This window comes from Mizuhopecten yessoensis, unplaced genomic scaffold (genome assembly GCF_002113885.1).
Source record: "Mizuhopecten yessoensis strain PY_sf001 unplaced genomic scaffold, ASM211388v2 scaffold9423, whole genome shotgun sequence".
Classification (NCBI taxonomy): Eukaryota; Metazoa; Mollusca; class Bivalvia; order Pectinida; family Pectinidae; genus Mizuhopecten; species Mizuhopecten yessoensis.
Window position 1 is genome coordinate 61,950 of NW_018408040.1, and position 20,539 is coordinate 82,488.

At 39.1% G+C, this 20,539-nt stretch overlaps 2 protein-coding genes across 2 annotated transcripts in view; one reads left to right on the forward strand and one right to left on the reverse strand.

The window, feature by feature from the left end:
- LOC110458064 (carnosine synthase 1-like) overlaps positions 1-20,539 on the reverse strand; it is a 72,346-nt gene that overhangs the window by 42,521 nt on the left and 9,286 nt on the right. The window lies entirely within an intron of this gene.
- The window catches only part of LOC110458067, a 34,666-nt gene continuing 15,858 nt past the window's right edge, over positions 1,732-20,539 (forward strand). Inside the window, exons 1-3 of the mRNA XM_021509623.1 lie at positions 1,732-2,060; positions 11,031-11,369; positions 12,234-12,572. Coding sequence (XP_021365298.1) covers positions 2,012-2,060; positions 11,031-11,369; positions 12,234-12,572 — 727 coding nt within the window. The 5' untranslated portion in view covers positions 1,732-2,011. The remainder of the gene's footprint in view (positions 2,061-11,030; positions 11,370-12,233; positions 12,573-20,539) is intronic.

Genomic DNA, 20,539 nt, shown 5'->3' on the forward strand with positions numbered 1-20,539 from the left:
CGTCTCAAATTAAAATGAGTGGTCTGTTGTCATTTTGTAACACGACAGTATTAAATGGAATTTGTCTTTTGTTGGAAAATAATAACAAACTGCTGTAATATGTATCATGATAACTGTTTTGTGAACTTGCCATCCATTTTGTCATCACATGTGTATTATTATACTCTGATACCTCATGTTGTACATTTTAATGTATCTGAGGAAAAACAATAAACTTGTAAACTTGAAATCAATACAAACATATGAAAACTTTTACACGTTACATGGTATACAATATATAACGAAATTTATCATTTATTATTTAATATATAAAGAAAACAAAGCATGTAAGCATGATTTTCACGGCCTATGATTTCTCATCTATGATGTGATTTTATACCCAGAGGTCTTACAGTTTAGTATAATGGCCTTCAGTTTCCATTCATACAAAAATGAAAATGGCTAAGGTATTTGATCTCTCATTGATCAATTTTAACGTTTGGTGTATTTTTATGTATACATGATTAATTCAGATTCAATTCACGTCACACAAATATATATTACAAACAGGTGCCCGTTACGTCTCTTTTGTGGTCTTGTAGCCGTCATTATTGTAATACAGGGAAATATGGTTGTCGACATTAAGCAGAATTAGAGAAACGCATTGGAACATAGTACTGGGGAGAATAAGATGAACATTACCACTATTGCCAATGTAACCGATTACAAATATTAAAAATACAGATATAGATTTGGGAATACCAGGTAATAAAAATACAGATATAGATTTGGGAATACCAGGTAATAAAAATACAGATATAGATTTGGGAATATCAGGTAATAAAAAGGCAGATCGTGCCCCAACAGCGGGATTAATGCTACCATTTTACAGATTTTAAACATTTAATAACACATTTTGTAAAGTCAACGTGGCACAAAAATTGGAATCTATGTGTAGACAACAAATTACACTGTGTAAAACCTGGAATCAGTGAATGGTTCCCCAGCTGTACAGAAAACCGATGGATGTCTGACTTTGTCTGACGCTTTTGTTAGGCCTCTTATTAGCTGGTCCCAATTCGCCTTGGAGTTGATGTCCATTTCAGTGAAAATCACTGCGTGGTCTGATTTTCTTGCGGTTTGTGTTGGCGATTTGGTCAGTGTGGTACTATTGGAGAAAACCAGTAGGCTCGTATAAATGAAACCGTTATCATGCTAAACCATGGAGTATACGCTCAAGGCCAGTTTTCTCTTTTGGTGCACTAAGATAATGTGATATGATAAAAATGCATGTGTGACTATTTAAAACAATACTCGATCTGAAGTGTCTCCATTTTTTCCCAAATCCTTAACAAGAATTGTTTTGTATATTTGGGGGACCTGCTTCAATCAAAGTGTATTATCGGGTTAGTACGTAGCTTTGTCGTAGTGTATCTACCCAATTAACCTGATCAATATGATTGTATTAACTATACAAAACATATGACTTCGGTGAAATTGACTAGTGTAGTTATCTAGTTCAGCATTTTTCAGTTACTATTTTTAGTCTTTAATAAAGCACTTCGGTGTTGTTATCACCCACCCAACGTCTTCCAACAACAGCAAACATCACAAAAACAAACCGCATGTTCCCGCGAAAGAGACACATTTAAACGAATCAGGGTTGGGGCGGGGTTGGGACGCGTTGATAGATGTTTAAGTTTAAGTTTAAGTTTAAGCGTGAGTAACCGATCGTCACAGGGACATAGGTGGCCTTACGTTAGGACACATGGGAACCTGGTGTCCATAGAAACACTACATCGTTACCATGGCAGAGGTTGTGTGATATTAACGAGTCGTTTATGGTTGTAGTCCCGCTACATAAAACCGGTCACCGGAAGGGATTGGTCTGTCGGTACTATACAATCATTTCCGCGTCCTCTACATCCTAGACAGTACATACACATCAATAGCGCTCGTGTACCTATCTTAGTCTACAGTGTTGTTAAATGTGAAGTAAACAGTACTACGAGTGATACAGGGGACTGCCAACATGAAGATATTATCGGCTCTAGTGGTACTAGGCCTGATCTCTACACTGGGTACGTAACGTTTCTTCTTAAACAGGGTACGTAACGTTTCGTATTAAACAGGGCACGTAACGTTTCTTATTAAACAGGGTCCGTAACATTTCTTATTATACAGGACACGTAACGTTTCTTATTATACAGGGCACGTAACGTTTCGTATCATACAGAGTACGTAACGTTTCGTATTATACAGGGCACGTAACGTTTCTTATTATACAGAGTACGTAACGTTTCGTATTATACAGGGCACGTAACGTTTCTTATTATACAGAATACGTAACGTTTCTTATTATACAGAATACGTAACGTTTCTTATTATACAGGGCACATAACGTTTCTTATTATACAGGGTACGTAACGTTTCGTATTATACAGGGCACGTAACGTTTCTTATTAAACAGGGCACGTAACGTTTCTTATTAAACAGGGTACGTAACGTTTCTTATTAAACAGGGTACGAAACGTTTCTTATTAAACAGGGTCCGTAACGTTTCTTATTAAACAGGGCACGTAACGTTTCTTATTATACAGGGCACGTAACGTTTCTTATTATACAGGGCACGTAACGTTTCTTATTAAACAGGGCACGTAACGTTTCTTATTAAACAGGGTACGTAACGATTCTTATTTTACAGGGTACGTAACGTTTCTTATTATACAGGGCACGTAACGTTTCTTATTATACAGTAACGATTCTTATTTTACAGGGTACGTAACGTTTCTTATTATACAGGGAACGTAACGTTTCTTATTATACAGGGCACGTAACGTTTCTTAATAAACAGGGCACGTAACGTTTCTTATTAAACAGGGTCCGTAACGTTTCTTATTAAACAGGGTACGTAACGATTCTTATTATACAGGGTACGTAACGTTTCTTATTATACAGGGTATGTAACATTACTTATTATACAAGGTACGTAACGTTTCTTATTATACAGGGTACGTAACCTTTCGTATTATACAAGGCACGTAACGTTTCTTATTATACAGGGTACGTAACCTTTCGTATTATACATGGCACGTAACGTTTCTTATTATACAGGGCACGTAACATTTCTTATTATACAGGGCACGTAAAGTTTCTTATTATACAGCGTACGTAACGTTTCGTATTATACTGGGTACGTAACGTTTCTTATTATACAGGGTACGTAACCTTTCGTATTATACATGGCACGTAACGTCTCTTATTATACAGGGCACGTAACGTTTCTTATTATACAGCGTACGTAACGTTTCTTATTATACAGGGTACGTAACCTTTCGTATTATACAAGGCACGTAACGTTTCTTATTATACAGGGTACGTAACCTTTCGTATTATACATGGCACGTAACGTTTCTTATTATACAGGGTACGTAACCTTTCGTATTATACAAGGCACGTAACGTTTCTTATTATACAGGGTACGTAACGTTTTTTATTATACAGGGTATTTTCGTATTATACAGGGCACGTAACGTTTCTTATTATACAGGGTACGTAACGTTTCTTACTATACAGGGCACGTAACGTTTCTTATTATACAGAATACGTAACGTTTCTTATTATACAGGGCACATAACGTTTCTTATTATACAGGGTACGTAACGTTTTTTATTATACAGGGTATTTTCGTATTATACAGGGCACGTAACGTTTCTTATTATACAGAATACGTAACGTTTCTTATTATACAGGGCACATAACGTTTCTTATTATACAGGGTACGTAACGTTTCGTATTATACAGAGTGCGTAACGTTTCTTATTATACAGGGCACGTAACATTTCTTATTATACAGGGTACGTAACGTTTCTTACTATACAGGGCACGTAACGTTTCTTATTATACAGCGTACGTAACGTTTCTTATTGTACAGGGTACGTAACGTTTCTTATTATACAGGGCATGTAACATTACTTATTATACAAGGTACGTAACGTTTCTTATTATACAGGGTACGTCACGTTTCTTATTAAACAGGGTACGTAACGTTTCTTAATATACAGAGTACGTAACGTTTCTTATTATACAGCGTACGTAACGTTTCGTATTATACTGGGTACGTAACGTTTCTTATTATACAGGGTACGTAACGTTTCGTATTATACAGAGTGCGTAACGTTTCTTATTATACAGGGCACGTAACATTTCTTATTATACAGGGTACGTAACGTTTCTTACTATACAGGGCACGTAACGTTTCTTATTATACAGAGTACGTACCGTTTCTTATTATACAGGGCACGTAACGTTTCGTATTATACAGGGCACGTAACGTTTCTTATTATACAGGGTACGTAACCTTTCGTATTATACAAGGCACGTAACGTTTCTTATTATACAGGGTACGTAACGTTTCGTATTATACAGAGTACGTAACGTTTCGTATTATACAGGGCACGTAACGTTTCTTATTATACAGAATACGTAACGTTTCTTATTATACAGGGCACATAACGTTTCTTATTATACAGGGTACGTAACGTTTCTTACTATACAGGGCACGTAACGTTTCTTATTATACAGCGTACGTAACGTTTCTTATTATACAGGGTACGTAACCTTTCGTATTATACATGGCACATAACGTTTCTTATTATACAGGGTACGTAACGTTTCTTATTAAACAGGGTCCGTAACGTTTCTTATTAAACAGGGCACGTAACTTTTCTTATTATACAGGGCACGTAACGTTTCTTATTATACAGAGTACGTAACGTTTCTTATTATACAGGGTACGTCACGTTTCTTATTAAACAGGGTACGTAACGTTTCTTAATATACAGAGTACGTAACGTTTCTTATTATACAGGGCACGTAACATTTCTTATTATACAGGGCACGTAAAGTTTCTTATTATACAGCGTACGTAACGTTTCGTATTATACTGGGTACGTAACGTTTCTTATTATACAGGGTACGTAACGTTTCTTACTATACAGGGCACGTAACGTTTCTTATTATACAGGGTACGTAACCTTTCGTATTATACATGGCACGTAACGTTTCTTATTATACAGGGTACGTAACCTTTCGTATTATACAAGGCACGTAACGTTTCTTATTATACAGGGTACGTAACCTTTCGTATTATACAAGGCACGTAACGTTTCTTATTATACAGGGTACGTAACCTTTCGTATTATACATGGCACGTAACGTTTCTTATTATACAGGGTACGTAACCTTTCGTATTATACATGGCACGTAACGTTTCTTATTATACAGGGTACGTAACCTTTCGTATTATACATGGCACGTAACGTTTCTTATTATACAGGGTACGTAACGTTTTTTATTATACAGGGTATGTAACATTACTTATTATACAAGGTACGTAACGTTTCTTATTATACAGAGTACGTAACGTTTCTTATTATACAGGGTACGTAACCTGTCGGATTATACATGGCACGTAACGTTTCTTATTATACAGGGCACGTAACGTTTCGTATTATACAGGGTACGTAACGTTTCTTATTATACAGGGTACGTAACCTGTCGGATTATACATGGCACGTAACGTTTCTTATTATACAGGGCACGTAACATTTCTTATTATACAGGGTACGTAACGTTTCTTATTAAACAGGGTACGTAACGTTTCTTATTATACAGGGCACGTAACATTTCTTATTATACAGGGTACGTAACGTTTCTTACTATACAGGGCACGTAACGTTTCTTATTATACAGGGCACGTAACGTTTCGTATTATACAGAGTACGTAACGTTTCTTATTATACAGGGTACGTAACCTGTCGGATTATACATGGCACGTAACGTTTCTTATTATACAGGGTACGTAACCTTTCGTATTATACATGGCACATAACGTTTCTTATTATACAGGGTACGTAACGTTTCTTACTATACAGGGCACGTAACGTTTCTTATTATACAGGGTACGTAACGTTTCTTATTATACAGGGCACGTAACGTTTCGTATTATACAGGGTACGTAACGTTTCGTATTATACAGCGTATGTAACATTACTTATCACACAAGGTACGTAACGTTTCTTATTATACAGGGTACGAAACGTTTCTTATTATACAGGGTACGTAACGTTTCGTATTATACAGCGTATGTAACATTACTTATCACACAAGGTACGTAACGTTTCTTATTATACAGGGTACGAAACGTTTCTTATTATACAGGGTACGTAACGTTTCGTATTATACAGGGTACGTAACGTTTCGTATTATACAGGGCACGTAACGTTTCGTATTATACAGGGTACGTAACGTTTCGTATTATACAGCGTATGTAACATTACTTATCATACATGGTACGTAACGTTTCTTATTATACAGGGTACGTAACGTTTCTTATTATACAGGGTACGTAACGTTTCGTATTATACAGGGTATGTAACATTTCTTATTATACAAGGTACGTAACGTTTCTTATTATACAGGGTACGTAACGTTTCGTATTATACATGGTACGTAACGTTTCTTATTATACAGGGTACGTAACGTTTCTTATTATACAGGGCACGTAACGTTTCTTATTATACAGAGTACGTAACGTTTCTTATTATACAGGGTATGTAACATTACTTATTATACAGGGTACGTAACGTTCCTTATTATACAGGGTACGTAACGGTCCTTATTATAGATGGTACATAACGTTTCACATTATACATGGTACGTAACGTTCCTTATTATACAGGATACGTAACGTTTCACATTATACAGGGTACGTAACATTCCTTAATTTATAGGGTACGTTACGTTTCTTTTTATACAGGGTACATAACTTTCTTTATCAGACAGGGTACGTTTATTATTATACATGGTACGTAACGTTTCATATTATAAATGGTACGTAACATTCCTTAATTTATAGGGTACGTTTCTTATTATACAGGGTACGTTACGTTTCTTATTATACAGGGTACGTTTCTTATTATACAGGGTACATAATGTGTATTATTATACATGGCACGTTTCTTATTATACAGCGTAAGTAACGTTTCTTATTATACATGGTATTTTCTTATTATACATGGCACGTTTCTTATGATACATGGTACGTTTCTTATTATACAGGGTACGTAACGTTTCTTATTATACATGGTACGTTTCTTATTATACATGGCACGTTTCTTATTATACATGGTACGTTTATTATACAGCGTAAGTAACGTTTCTTATTATACATGGTATTTTCTTATTATACATGGTACGTTTCTTATTATACATGGCACGTTTCTTATTATACATGGTACGTTTCTTATTATACAGGGTACGTAACGTTTCTTATTATACAGGGTACGTAACGTTTTTTATTATACAGGGCACGTAACGTTTCTTAATATACAGGGTACGTAACGTTTCTTATTATACAGCGTACGTAACATTTCTTAATTTATAGGGTACGTAACTGTTCTTATCATATAGGGTACGTAACGTTTCTTATTATACAGGGCACGTAACGTTTCTTATATACCGGAAGGGTATAATACTACTAATAATAATAACTCGAGGTTCTTATATACCTCTCTATCCCAACTTCGTTCGTAGGTCGTCTCAAAGCGGTTTACAAGTTATTATCTGTGGCTATAGGGCCTTTGCAACCAGCCAATATCTGTCTCAAGTCCCTGGGAAGCATACAGCCGGTGCTGCCATTTCGGCGCTCACAGCTAGCATTCACAAGTCCAGTACTGCCCAACCACGTACTCATTCACAGCTGAGTAGACTGGAACAAGTGCAGTAAGGTATCATGCTCAAATATACAACACAATGCCGTGACGTGACTCGAACCCGCAAACGTTCGGTCACAAGCCCGGCGTCCTACATGTACCAGCAGACTACCGAGTCTCCTTATATAGTGTTGTGTTTGCTTCCAACTCGACATACAATATGTAACTGGTGCTAGCTTTAACATATACATGTTGTAAGTAAAATGTAACTTGTGTATACTACAGTTTTACCAAATTTTGCTTCAATTGCAATCTTTTAATATCTATTGGGATTGCAATGAGTTTTCGTTTTACATTTGATTCATGAAACAAGATGTCCATTCTGCCTATATAGAGGGTGGGACACGTTTCGTCATATTAGATTAAGGATCCCTGTCCTATTGCACTTTAGTCTTACGGTAACCTCCCCTTGATTTTGTTTTCGAAATAACTGTAGCATAGTCGGGCCAGGCACAATTCCATGGCCAGCTAGCTCAGTCGGTTAGAATGACAGTATAACAATCTGAAGTTCATATTCGAATCCCGCTGAAGTATGCATGAAATATATATGTATATGGGTCAAAGAAGTTATATAGACGGTAAAATCCCATGAAATATATATATATACATGTATATACATTGTGCACTTGATGGTCTTAATGACAGGCTCGTTCACTGCAGCCTCGGTCTCGTTTTGTGCCTAAGTTAGCTGGATATGGTACTGGTACAACCCGGGGTCTGGATTCTTGTCCCCTATAGTATTCGTTATATAAGTGTTTCCGAGAGCCGTTACCAAAGTGCTTATTTACTGTCAGAAGATAGTTTTCTGGTGGTTTCTAGATGGGGAACACTCAGGTCTATTACCACGAATCGTAGGACAAACCGTTGCTTTTGGCATTTGAACTTGACCATGCCAGTTAGATCTACAGCAATGGGCAATACCTCTTCAGCGGCAGCAATAGCTGAACAGAGAAATGCGTATTTAAACAGTTATTATGATGTACGATTAAAACATATCTACAAATGTCGCAGTATCTTTTGAAAGAAACGGTATTGAGTACATCTTTGTAGTCTACACCCCCCTACACACACCCACACTCACACCCACACACACCCACACACACCTACACACCCACACCCACCCACCCACACACACACACACACACACCAGAACCTGGTAAAATGCTCTATGAACAAGTAAACGTGTGGTTCAGCAAACAAGCAATAAGTATAATTGGATGTGTCTGTTTGTAAATGTTCGCATTTGTAATGTTAGGCCTGTATACACAATCTGACGTTCATCTTTGGGAATCCGAGTTTCCTCTGCGTGTAATAAGTTTGAGTAAGCTTTACAAAATGTAATTTGGTCAATGGACACAAACGTGACCATTTATCACCTTGAAGGGACACAGCGAGATAGCTAACAACTTGTCCGGGGAGTTTATTGTTTTATAGCGTTTATTTAGAGTATATCGTCGGACAGGTCAGCGATACACGTCACCAGTTACGTAATACCTGAAGTGGTCTATTAGTTTATAACTCGCACTTTCAGCGTATAGGTGTTTGAGTGATAATCACACACACACATTTATCTATATCAAGGTCGAAATGAGTTTTATCTTTATTGTAATATCAATCATTGAATGACTCCATATATCACTCTGTATATTAGGAAAATTGTGAAGCATAATCAAATACGGTCAAATCCGTGTAGTGTAATACTCGTCCGAGACACAGCAGAAATGTTGGTACATGTAACACCATATATAACAGGTCAGGTGATCACTCATTTCGCCTTAAGAAGTGGCATACTCGAAGTCTAATTAAAAAAGTCTGGAAGTCTGATTAAAATAGTAGCGTCATCATATCACTGATTGAAACATATGAAGTCGGATGTCAGATGAAAACACGGAACGACAGACGACAGCAATAAACAGGAAATAACAGAAAGACATAGAGTTACATTCAAGTACAGAATAGTATAGCAATGCCCTTCAACCCGAGGACAAACAAATCTATTCTGTAAGTCCCCCTCCCCCGTTAGTCGCCTCTGATCATCCGGTGCTGAATAGCTGTAAGGTTGAAAGACCGAATAAGAATAAATGTACATGTTCTTACGTTAAAAACGCGTCAAGAAGAATTAGTTTAAATAAAGATTCTGTATTAAAATACTATGCAAAAACGACATATTATATGAAAACTATCAATAGACGAAAACATTGCATGAGGGTTGTTTATTAAAATGTAATGGTGTTCATTATAATGTACGGGTGTTCATTGTTATGTTAGGGTTGTTCATTATAATGTACAGGTGTTCATTGTTCTGTTAAGTTTGTTCATTATAATGTACGGGTGTTCATTGTTATGTTAGGGTTGTTCATTATAATGTACGGGTGGTCATTGTTATGTTAGGGGTGTTCATTATAATGTACGGGTGTTCATTGTTATGTAAGGGTTTTTCATTATAATGTACGGGTGGTCATTGTTATGTTACGGTTGTTCATTATAGACGAAAACATTGCATGAGGGTTGTTTATTAAAATGTAATGGTGTTCATTATAATGTACGGGTGTTCCTTGTTATGTTAGGGTTGTTCATTATAATGTACGGATGTTCATTGTTATGTTAGGGTTGTGCATTATAATCTACGGGCGGTGGTTGTTATGCTAGGGGTGTTCATTATAATGTACGGGTGTTCATTGTTATGTAAGGGTTTTTCATTATAATGTACGGGTGGTCATTGTTATGTTAGGGGTGTTCATTATAATGTACGGGTGTTCATTGTTATGTTAGGGATGTTCATTATAATGTAAGGGTGTTCATTGTTATGTTAGGGTTGTTCATTATAATGTACGGGTGGTCATTGTTATGTTAGGGTTGTTCATTATAATGTACGGGTGTTCATTGTTATGTTAGGGTTGTTCATTATAATATTAGGGTTGTTCATTATAATATTAGGGTTGTTCATTATAATATTAGGGTTGTTCGATATAATTCTAGGTATGTTCACTTTTAGTTAATGTTTTTCTCTACAGTTATTTGGTATCACATGTATAGTTTTAAACTTGATCTATTTTACGTACACTTTTGGCCCGGAAGGAAACGGGCAGAAAGATATTGGTTTTGGTGGAAAACCCCACGTGATCGGGCAGGTAACCCGTACCTTTTCACGTTCGATCTAGGAACCGCTATCCATTACGCCGCCAGAACACCTATTATAACCAATTGATGTAGATTACGTCCCCAGTTATAGCTAAACGTTTGATATACATATAATTATCTCTATTTTCCTTTTAGTCACCTCTCTGACCTACCCAACAGTGGTGGAAGCAGAACTGGGTAAAAGCTATGTCATGACCTTCACCTTTGACCCGAGTACAAATAATCTGACAAATAATCTGACACAGTTTGTTATATACAACGACACCAGTAGCACAGCCGTGGTCAGCATTGTCCAGAATTCGACCTCTATATACCAAGACTGGAAAGCGCGCGCGAATGTTCAGGATAATATTGCAACGGGTACCGTCACAGTGACTTTGACCTCTGTCCTCGTGGACGATGAAGGCTGGTATCGTGTCACCATGGATACTGGAACTTCGGAACAATCGGGACGTTTCATAATTGTAACATATGGTAAGTAGAATATCTCTGGTTTCTGTGTATCTCAACGGTGTGACCATCAACACGACCAGACACCATGTATCTCAACGGTGTGACCATCAACACGACCAGACACCATGAATGACCTATATAATATCTCTGGTTTCTGGGTATCTCAACGGTGTGACCATCAACACGACCAGACACCATGAATGACCTATATAATATCTCTTCTAACGTGGGAAGCATCGGGAAGTATTTCGTCTCTAAAGGACGATGATGCCATACCCCATGACTCATCGTGCATGACGCAGACCTGTTATAGAAATTTCCTGGTATTCAAGTACATTTATAAAACATCCACAGTGCACGGGGACACACTGACTGGCAGTGTATTATTGATAGCTTTAAATAATAATCTGGTGAAAATTGAGTATTTTTTCCATGCCAAAAGTTTAATGTGTGACAGGAGCAAAAAAAGGAAGACAATTCTTGAAGTGGTCGTCGTCCGTTAAACGAAAACGCGTATATCGTGATTCGATTGAACCCTGGATTTAAATATAGCCCTGTATTTATTGAATGGTTATCTTTGTCTTAGATTAAAAAAACTGTCTCGTTTGTCCTTCAGAATAATACCGCGCTTGTACGTGGGAAAGGTTGGTGGAAATCGTTTGTTTTACCGTTAAAACCTTACCAGAACAGTGTTCTCATAAAATTAAACGTTTACGGGTGTTATATTTACAGCACAATCTTTATCTTAATGCTCATAATATACATAAGAAGTAACTATCATTCCTAAATCTTGATCGAAGCTTCAGACACTAAGAAACACATCTGTCCTTTGTGGATGAAGCAGATCTTTACTACGAAAATCTTTTCTTATGTTTTTACTTCTAGCTCAGCCCATATCATTGGCCATAACCCAAACCGCCAGTCAGAATACAAACGAACGTCATATCCGGTGTACAGGGAATGTTGGGAGACCTAATCCGGTGTTACGTCTCTTACAATCGCCTCCTTACAATGTCATCACTGATCACGAAATCACAAAATATAAACCGGCGTCGTCACTCCAGAACGGAACGTTTATGATCGATTACGTTTTCAATGTGACATTCCCCTTTTCTGATAATGGAACCTATGTTGTGTGTGACGTCACGCATGACGTAGCACTGGGGAAGGAACTTCGACCAATCAGAAGTAAACTGGAGCTGGTTATTGTGCAGCAACCCGTAGGTAAGTTCTCAATAACTTTGGCATGTACGTGTCTGTCGAAAAAAGACAGTAGTTAAGTTTGTTAAAGTCTGTTTATATGTTATTTCCCGCCTCGTATTCCGTCTTTGCGTATTGCAGAGTTATCTGCACTTGTGAGCAGGTATTGACTGTTACGTCATTTGTTTTTGAGAGTAACGTCATCAATTTTTGAGAAAACGACGTAATTTTCTCACACAAACCAAATCTGCACACAAGAGAAGATAGCTCTGCGATAAGCAAAGACGGAATACTTCATGTGCGTTAAATGGTGTTTAACTCGGGTACGTTCGTTATACATATACCCACTGTGCGGTTGGATCTGTATACGCACGGAATAAGATAAGCGTCGGTGGAACAAGTATGAATTTATATAGTTTTTGAAATGAGCATACCCAAAAGTATTATAAATCATGGGATATCATTTAGTTAAGTGTACGTGTACATGTAGCTACATGGACAAATAACACTTTCACTCTGTCTCTGATCCGGTAAATCTGGTGGAATAAACAGTTTATATTTTATACCTGACAAATATTTCCAGAAGCGACGTGTTATGTAGTTATGAAAACCTAAAAGAGGTTAAACAGATATACGGAACAAAATAGCCCGATCAGCCCGTCGTCACGTGATCTTATGACCTTGGTTGTCATCATACGACCTTATAGACGCTATTTTCGAATAACCACTAGAGTTAAAACTTAGATGCATTTTGTCACTTCGTTAGTAACTACGAAAAGGTGGCACTAAGTAGATCGTGTTTGTTCCGGAAATCGGTAAATCAGTAAGGCGCATGGATAATCCATACCGACGTCACAATCTTAACGTATAAAAGTTAGCACGTTAACGTGCGACTGTTGTATAAAGGGGAGTAACTCTGACGACCTTCAACAAACACTACATTTTTATGACGATATCTGCGCTTCACGGTCCACTGGGGTTAAATAGCTCCCGATTTTCTCCGTGTATGTTTCCGCTTGTATGCCGTTGAATTAAAATCATGCAGCACAAACGTTTGAACTACAGTGTATTGTGTAGCAGATAAGTATAGATGTAGTTTCTTTATTTCTTTTGTGCTCGGGAGTTTTAAATACCTACGAGGTAGGTTCGTACGTAGATGGGTGTATGGGGAGACATCGTTGAGAAGATAGGGTAGGAATGAGAATAGGAAAAAGATACAGATCCTAAATGTTGCAAAGGCAGGAGCAGAATTTGTTTATGTATTCCAATGTCCTTAAGCAGAGGACAGAGAAGAAGATATGCGATTTGGCAGGGGCCCCACCTATTAAGCCTTGTATTACGTATGGTAAATTACGTACCCGCAGTCCCCCGTGAAAGGTGATATGTGTTGATACGACGTTAGTCGCAGTACGAAAGTCTGTAATGGAGTTTTGTTTTATCTAAATACATCTATTTATATATTCAGTAACACGTAGTACGTGATGTAATGCGAGCTGATCTGGTAATACTGTGACGTGGTATAGACAATCTAACAAAGGAACGTTCAGCAGGGTAGGGATGTTGAATTAGCATGTTCGTCTAACAGAAGAAGAGGCCATGTTTCCTGTATCGTTCACATGGTTTTTTTTTTAATTTGTATTTGTGTGTGCATGTTATTTTATTTTTAAATTTGAATTAGAAAAAGAAAAAAATACCTGAACAGATTTTCAGTAAGTCATTTGGGATTTAAAAAAGCGCCAAACATGAAAAATATTATACCACAACTCCAATCCCGGAATTAAATGATGATCGATAATCTATTATTTTCATATCTTAATTCTCTTAGAATCAGAGGACGTGGTGGCCATTTCGGGTTTTGAATCTGTAAAATCTAGATCTCACACAACAGGTCCTATTCTGTACGTGTCCATGTACTTGAAACACTATCATCAGAATGTTAACGGTAGTGTCGTCAAATCCGAAATCCATGGTTACTTATTTGTAAGATCGGAATAGAGAGGTTGTCTGACTACGTAGGTTATTTACATAGAGATTGATACAAGTAAGACCTATGGTTGGATGTCTGGTCCAATTTTGTTCATTCACTTGTACTGCTGTCCCACTTTGCTATTTATCTGTGTGGAACCAAACACATATACAGCCAGTATACACGTCTCTGGTAGAACCACAGAGACATATACAGCCAGTATACACGTCTCTGGTAGAACCACAGAGACATATACAGCCAGTATACACGTCTCTGGTAGAACCACAGAGACATATACAGCCAGTATACACGTCTCTGGTAGAACCACAGAGACATATACAGCCAGTATACACGTCTCTGGTAGAACCACAGAGACATATACAGCCAGTATACACGTCTCTGGTAGAACCACAGAGACATATACAGCCAGTATACACGTCTCTGGTAGAACCACAGAGACATATACAGCCAGTATACACGTCTCTGGTAGAACCACAGAGACATATACAGCCAGTATACACGTCTCTGGTAGAACCACAGAGACATATACAGCCAGTATACACGTCTCTGGTAGAACCACAGAGACATATACAGCCAGTATACACGTCTCTGGTAGAACCACAGAGACATATACAGCCAGTATACACGTCTCTGGTAGAACCACAGAGACATATACAGCCAGTATACACGTCTCTGGTAGAACCACAGAGACATATACAGCCAGTATACACGTCTCTGGTAGAACCACAGAGACATATACAGCCAGTATACACGTCTCTGGTAGAACCACAGAGACATATACAGCCAGTATACACGTCTCTGGTAGAACCACAGAGACATATACAGCCAGTATACACGTCTCTGGTAGAACCACAGAGACATATACAGCCAGTATACACGTCTCTGGTAGAACCACAGAGACATATACAGCCAGTATACACGTCTCTGGTAGAACCACAGAGACATATACAGCCAGTATACACGTCTCTGGTAGAACCACAGAGACATATACAGCCAGTATACACGTCTCTGGTAGAACCACAGAGACATATACAGCCAGTATACACGTCTCTGGTAGAACCACAGAGACATATACAGCCAGTATACACGTCTCTGGTAGAACCACAGAGACATATACAGCCAGTATACACGTCTCTGGTAGAACCACAGAGACATATACAGCCAGTATACACGTCTCTGGTAGAACCACAGAGACATATACAGCCAGTATACACGTCTCTGGTAGAACCACAGAGACATATACAGCCAGTATACACGTCTCTGGTAGAACCACAGAGACATATACAGCCAGTATACACGTCTCTGGTAGAACCACAGAGACATATACAGCCAGTATACACGTCTCTGGTAGAACCACAGAGACATATACAGCCAGTATACACGTCTCTGGTAGAACCACAGAGACATATACAGCCAGTATACACGTCTCTGGTAGAACCACAGAGACATATACAGCCAGTATACACGTCTCTGGTAGAACCACAGAGACATATACAGCCAGTATACACGTCTCTGGTAGAACCACAGAGACATATACAGCCAGTATACACGTCTCTGGTAGAACCACAGAGACATATACAGCCAGTATACACGTCTCTGGTAGAACCACAGAGACATATACAGCCAGTATACACGTCTCTGGTAGAACCACAGAGACATATACAGCCAGTATACACGTCTCTGGTAGAACCACAGAGACATATACAGCCAGTATACACGTCTCTGGTAGAACCACAGAGACATATACAGCCAGTATACACGTCTCTGGTAGAACCACAGAGACATATACAGCCAGTATACACGTCTCTGGTAGAACCACAGAGACATATACAGCCAGTATACACGTCTCTGGTAGAACCACAGAGACATATACAGCCAGTATACACGTCTCTGGTAGAACCACAGAGACATATACAGCCAGTATACACGTCTCTGGTAGAACCACAGAGACATATACAGCCAGTATACACGTCTCTGGTAGAACCACAGAGACATATACAGCCAGTATACACGTCTCTGGTAGAACCACAGAGACATATACAGCCAGTATACACGTCTCTGGTAGAACCACAGAGACATATACAGCCAGTATACACGTCTCTGGTAGAACCACAGAGACATATACAGCCAGTATACACGTCTCTGGTAGAACCACAGAGACATATACAGCCAGTATACACGTCTCTGGTAGAACCACAGAGACATATACAGCCAGTATACACGTCTCTGGTAGAACCACAGAGACATATACAGCCAGTATACACGTCTCTGGTAGAACCACAGAGACATATACAGCCAGTATACACGTCTCTGGTAGAACCACAGAGACATATACAGCCAGTATACACGTCTCTGGTAGAACCACAGAGACATATACAGCCAGTATACACGTCTCTGGTAGAACCACAGAGACATATACAGCCAGTATACACGTCTCTGGTAGAACCACAGAGACATATACAGCCAGTATACACGTCTCTGGTAGAACCACAGAGACATATACAGCCAGTATACACGTCTCTGGTAGAACCACAGAGACATATACAGCCAGTATACACGTCTCTGGTAGAACCACAGAGACATATACAGCCAGTATACACGTCTCTGGTAGAACCACAGAGACATATACAGCCAGTATACACGTCTCTGGTAGAACCACAGAGACATATACAGCCAGTATACACGTCTCTGGTAGAACCACAGAGACATATACAGCCAGTATACACGTCTCTGGTAGAACCACAGAGACATATACAGCCAGTATACACGTCTCTGGTAGAACCACAGAGACATATACAGCCAGTATACACGTCTCTGGTAGAACCACAGAGACATATACAGCCAGTATACACGTCTCTGGTAGAACCACAGAGACATATACAGCCAGTATACACGTCTCTGGTAGAACCACAGAGACATATACAGCCAGTATACACGTCTCTGGTAGAACCACAGAGACATATACAGCCAGTATACACGTCTCTGGTAGAACCACAGAGACATATACAGCCAGTATACACGTCTCTGGTAGAACCACAGAGACATATACAGCCAGTATACACGTCTCTGGTAGAACCACAGAGACATATACAGCCAGTATACACGTCTCTGGTAGAACCACAGAGACATATACAGCCAGTATACACGTCTCTGGTAGAACCACAGAGACATATACAGCCAGTATACACGTCTCTGGTAGAACCACAGAGACATATACAGCCAGTATACACGTCTCTGGTAGAACCACAGAGACATATACAGCCAGTATACACGTCTCTGGTAGAACCACAGAGACATATACAGCCAGTATACACGTCTCTGGTAGAACCACAGAGACATATACAGCCAGTATACACGTCTCTGGTAGAACCACAGAGACATATACAGCCAGTATACACGTCTCTGGTAGAACCACAGAGACATATACAGCCAGTATACACGTCTCTGGTAGAACCACAGAGACATATACAGCCAGTATACACGTCTCTGGTAGAACCACAGAGACATATACAGCCAGTATACACGTCTCTGGTAGAACCACAGAGACATATACAGCCAGTATACACGTCTCTGGTAGAACCACAGAGACATATACAGCCAGTATACACGTCTCTGGTAGAACCACAGAGACATATACAGCCAGTATACACGTCTCTGGTAGAACCACAGAGACATATACAGCCAGTATACACGTCTCTGGTAGAACCACAGAGACATATACAGCCAGTATACACGTCTCTGGTAGAACCACAGAGACATATACAGCCAGTATACACGTCTCTGGTAGAACCACAGAGACATATACAGCCAGTATACACGTCTCTGGTAGAACCACAGAGACATATACAGCCAGTATACACGTCTCTGGTAGAACCACAGAGACATATACAGCCAGTATACACGTCTCTGGTAGAACCACAGAGACATATACAGCCAGTATACACGTCTCTGGTAGAACCACAGAGACATATACAGCCAGTATACACGTCTCTGGTAGAACCACAGAGACATATACAGCCAGTATACACGTCTCTGGTAGAACCACAGAGACATATACAGCCAGTATACACGTCTCTGGTAGAACCACAGAGACATATACAGCCACTATACACGTCTCTGGTAGAACCACAGAGACATATACAGCCACTATACACGTCTCTGGTAGAACCCATGCCTGGAATAGGCGCCGTGATCTGTAGGACATGGACCAGTGGACACGCGCCATAAATTAATCATCCTATCCAAAAACAAGTCGCTGTGAACTTGTTATTACAGATTATCGATTTCTGTAGAGAACACGATATAAATACACCAATCACTGATTTTAATTTGAGATTCACTGAACTACTGTATCACTGCATGTCTAGCGGAACGTGACGACATCAGGTGGCCAACTCATTCTCATTCATCGACGGAATTTAAAGCACTGTCGTTATAATGAGCTCATTCTTTTTTATCATATGACAATTATTTCAAAGAATACATGGTTTCGACTGTATTAGTATACACCTGAATAGTGCTGGAGGATTTACTCGTTACACGATACCTAAGATGTCATATGTGTATATATAGTTATTAATTTTAGAGTCATACAACCAGATTTGTAGTATATACTTCTCTGTGCAAACGTATTTTAGACAGATATATCTATCACAAAATAAGGTACGATATTATACTTATGTACGATAATCACGTTTTATTGGAAGAAGAGAGGCGTGTAGTTTTACAAGTGATTATTAAACCCCGGGTTTCTGATATACAGACATTCCCGTATACTCCTTATACGTTTAACCTTACCACGTTTAACCTTCAACAATCCGGGAGGTCAGCGTCACCATGGCGACGAAGTAGAACAGGTAGATATGACACCTGTGAGAGCGTGGTAATGCTACGGGGACTTGGTTGGCGTCCTCAATGCACACCGGTGTCGTTGCACCTGAAGGGTGACGTAGGCCGCTGATATCGCGTCAATAAACGGCAATAAACATCAATAAACGGCAATAAACAAAAGTGGGAGTAAATATGTTATAATTCACCCATGTATTGTGTCTAAAACGTCCCACATAACGACATGTGTGCAGTGCTTGTGTTCAGCAACTAATATCGTCATCGATTTCACCCCGGTAAATCAACAACCGGGTAAATCAACAACCGGGTAAATCAACAACTGGTAAATCAACAACCCGGTAAATCAACAACCGGATTAAATCAACAACAGGGTAAATCAACAACCGGGTAAATCAACAACCGGGTTAATCAACAACCCGGTAAATCAACAACCGGGTAAATCAACAACCCGGTAAATCAACAACGGGTAAATCAACAACCCGGTAAATCAACAACCGGATTAAATCAACAACCGGGTACAGCAGTATCACATGAGGAGATAAGAGACTTGTCTTCCAATCAGTTCAGTGGTATAATGCACCATTTCACTGTACCGATTGAAAAACATGTGTCACTCAGACCACAGGGACTTGAGAATTTGTTGCAGCTATATTAGGGCCTAATCTATGGTGTTCAGAGTAATTTTACACGTTTAAGCGGTTTAGATCGATATATAGCTGTTACAACTTCTCAGCTCTCTGTGTTCCTGACCATATTTTTGCAGCATAAAACTGCTCTACCAGATTTTGGGGCTTATCGGATGGATTCGGTGATATCATATTTTTCCGAGGGGAATGAGCAATGTCACATATTCGTATCGTGTAGCAGAAAGTCATCGACCCCAAATTATTTCACAATCTCGACAAATATGCTGTTTATAGGAAACAATAATCAGTACGCTTTTTTATATGTTTGATATATTTCATAACGAAATGTTTTGAAATATTGGATACAAAGACTTCGGGACGGGGTAGTATGGTGCCTGGGGACGGGGTAGTATGGTGCCTGGGGACGGGGTAGTATGGTGCCTTAGGACGGGGTAGGGTGAAGTCTGGGGACGGGGTAGTATGGTGCCTGGGGACGGGGAAGTATGGTGCCTTGGGACGGGGTAGGGTGA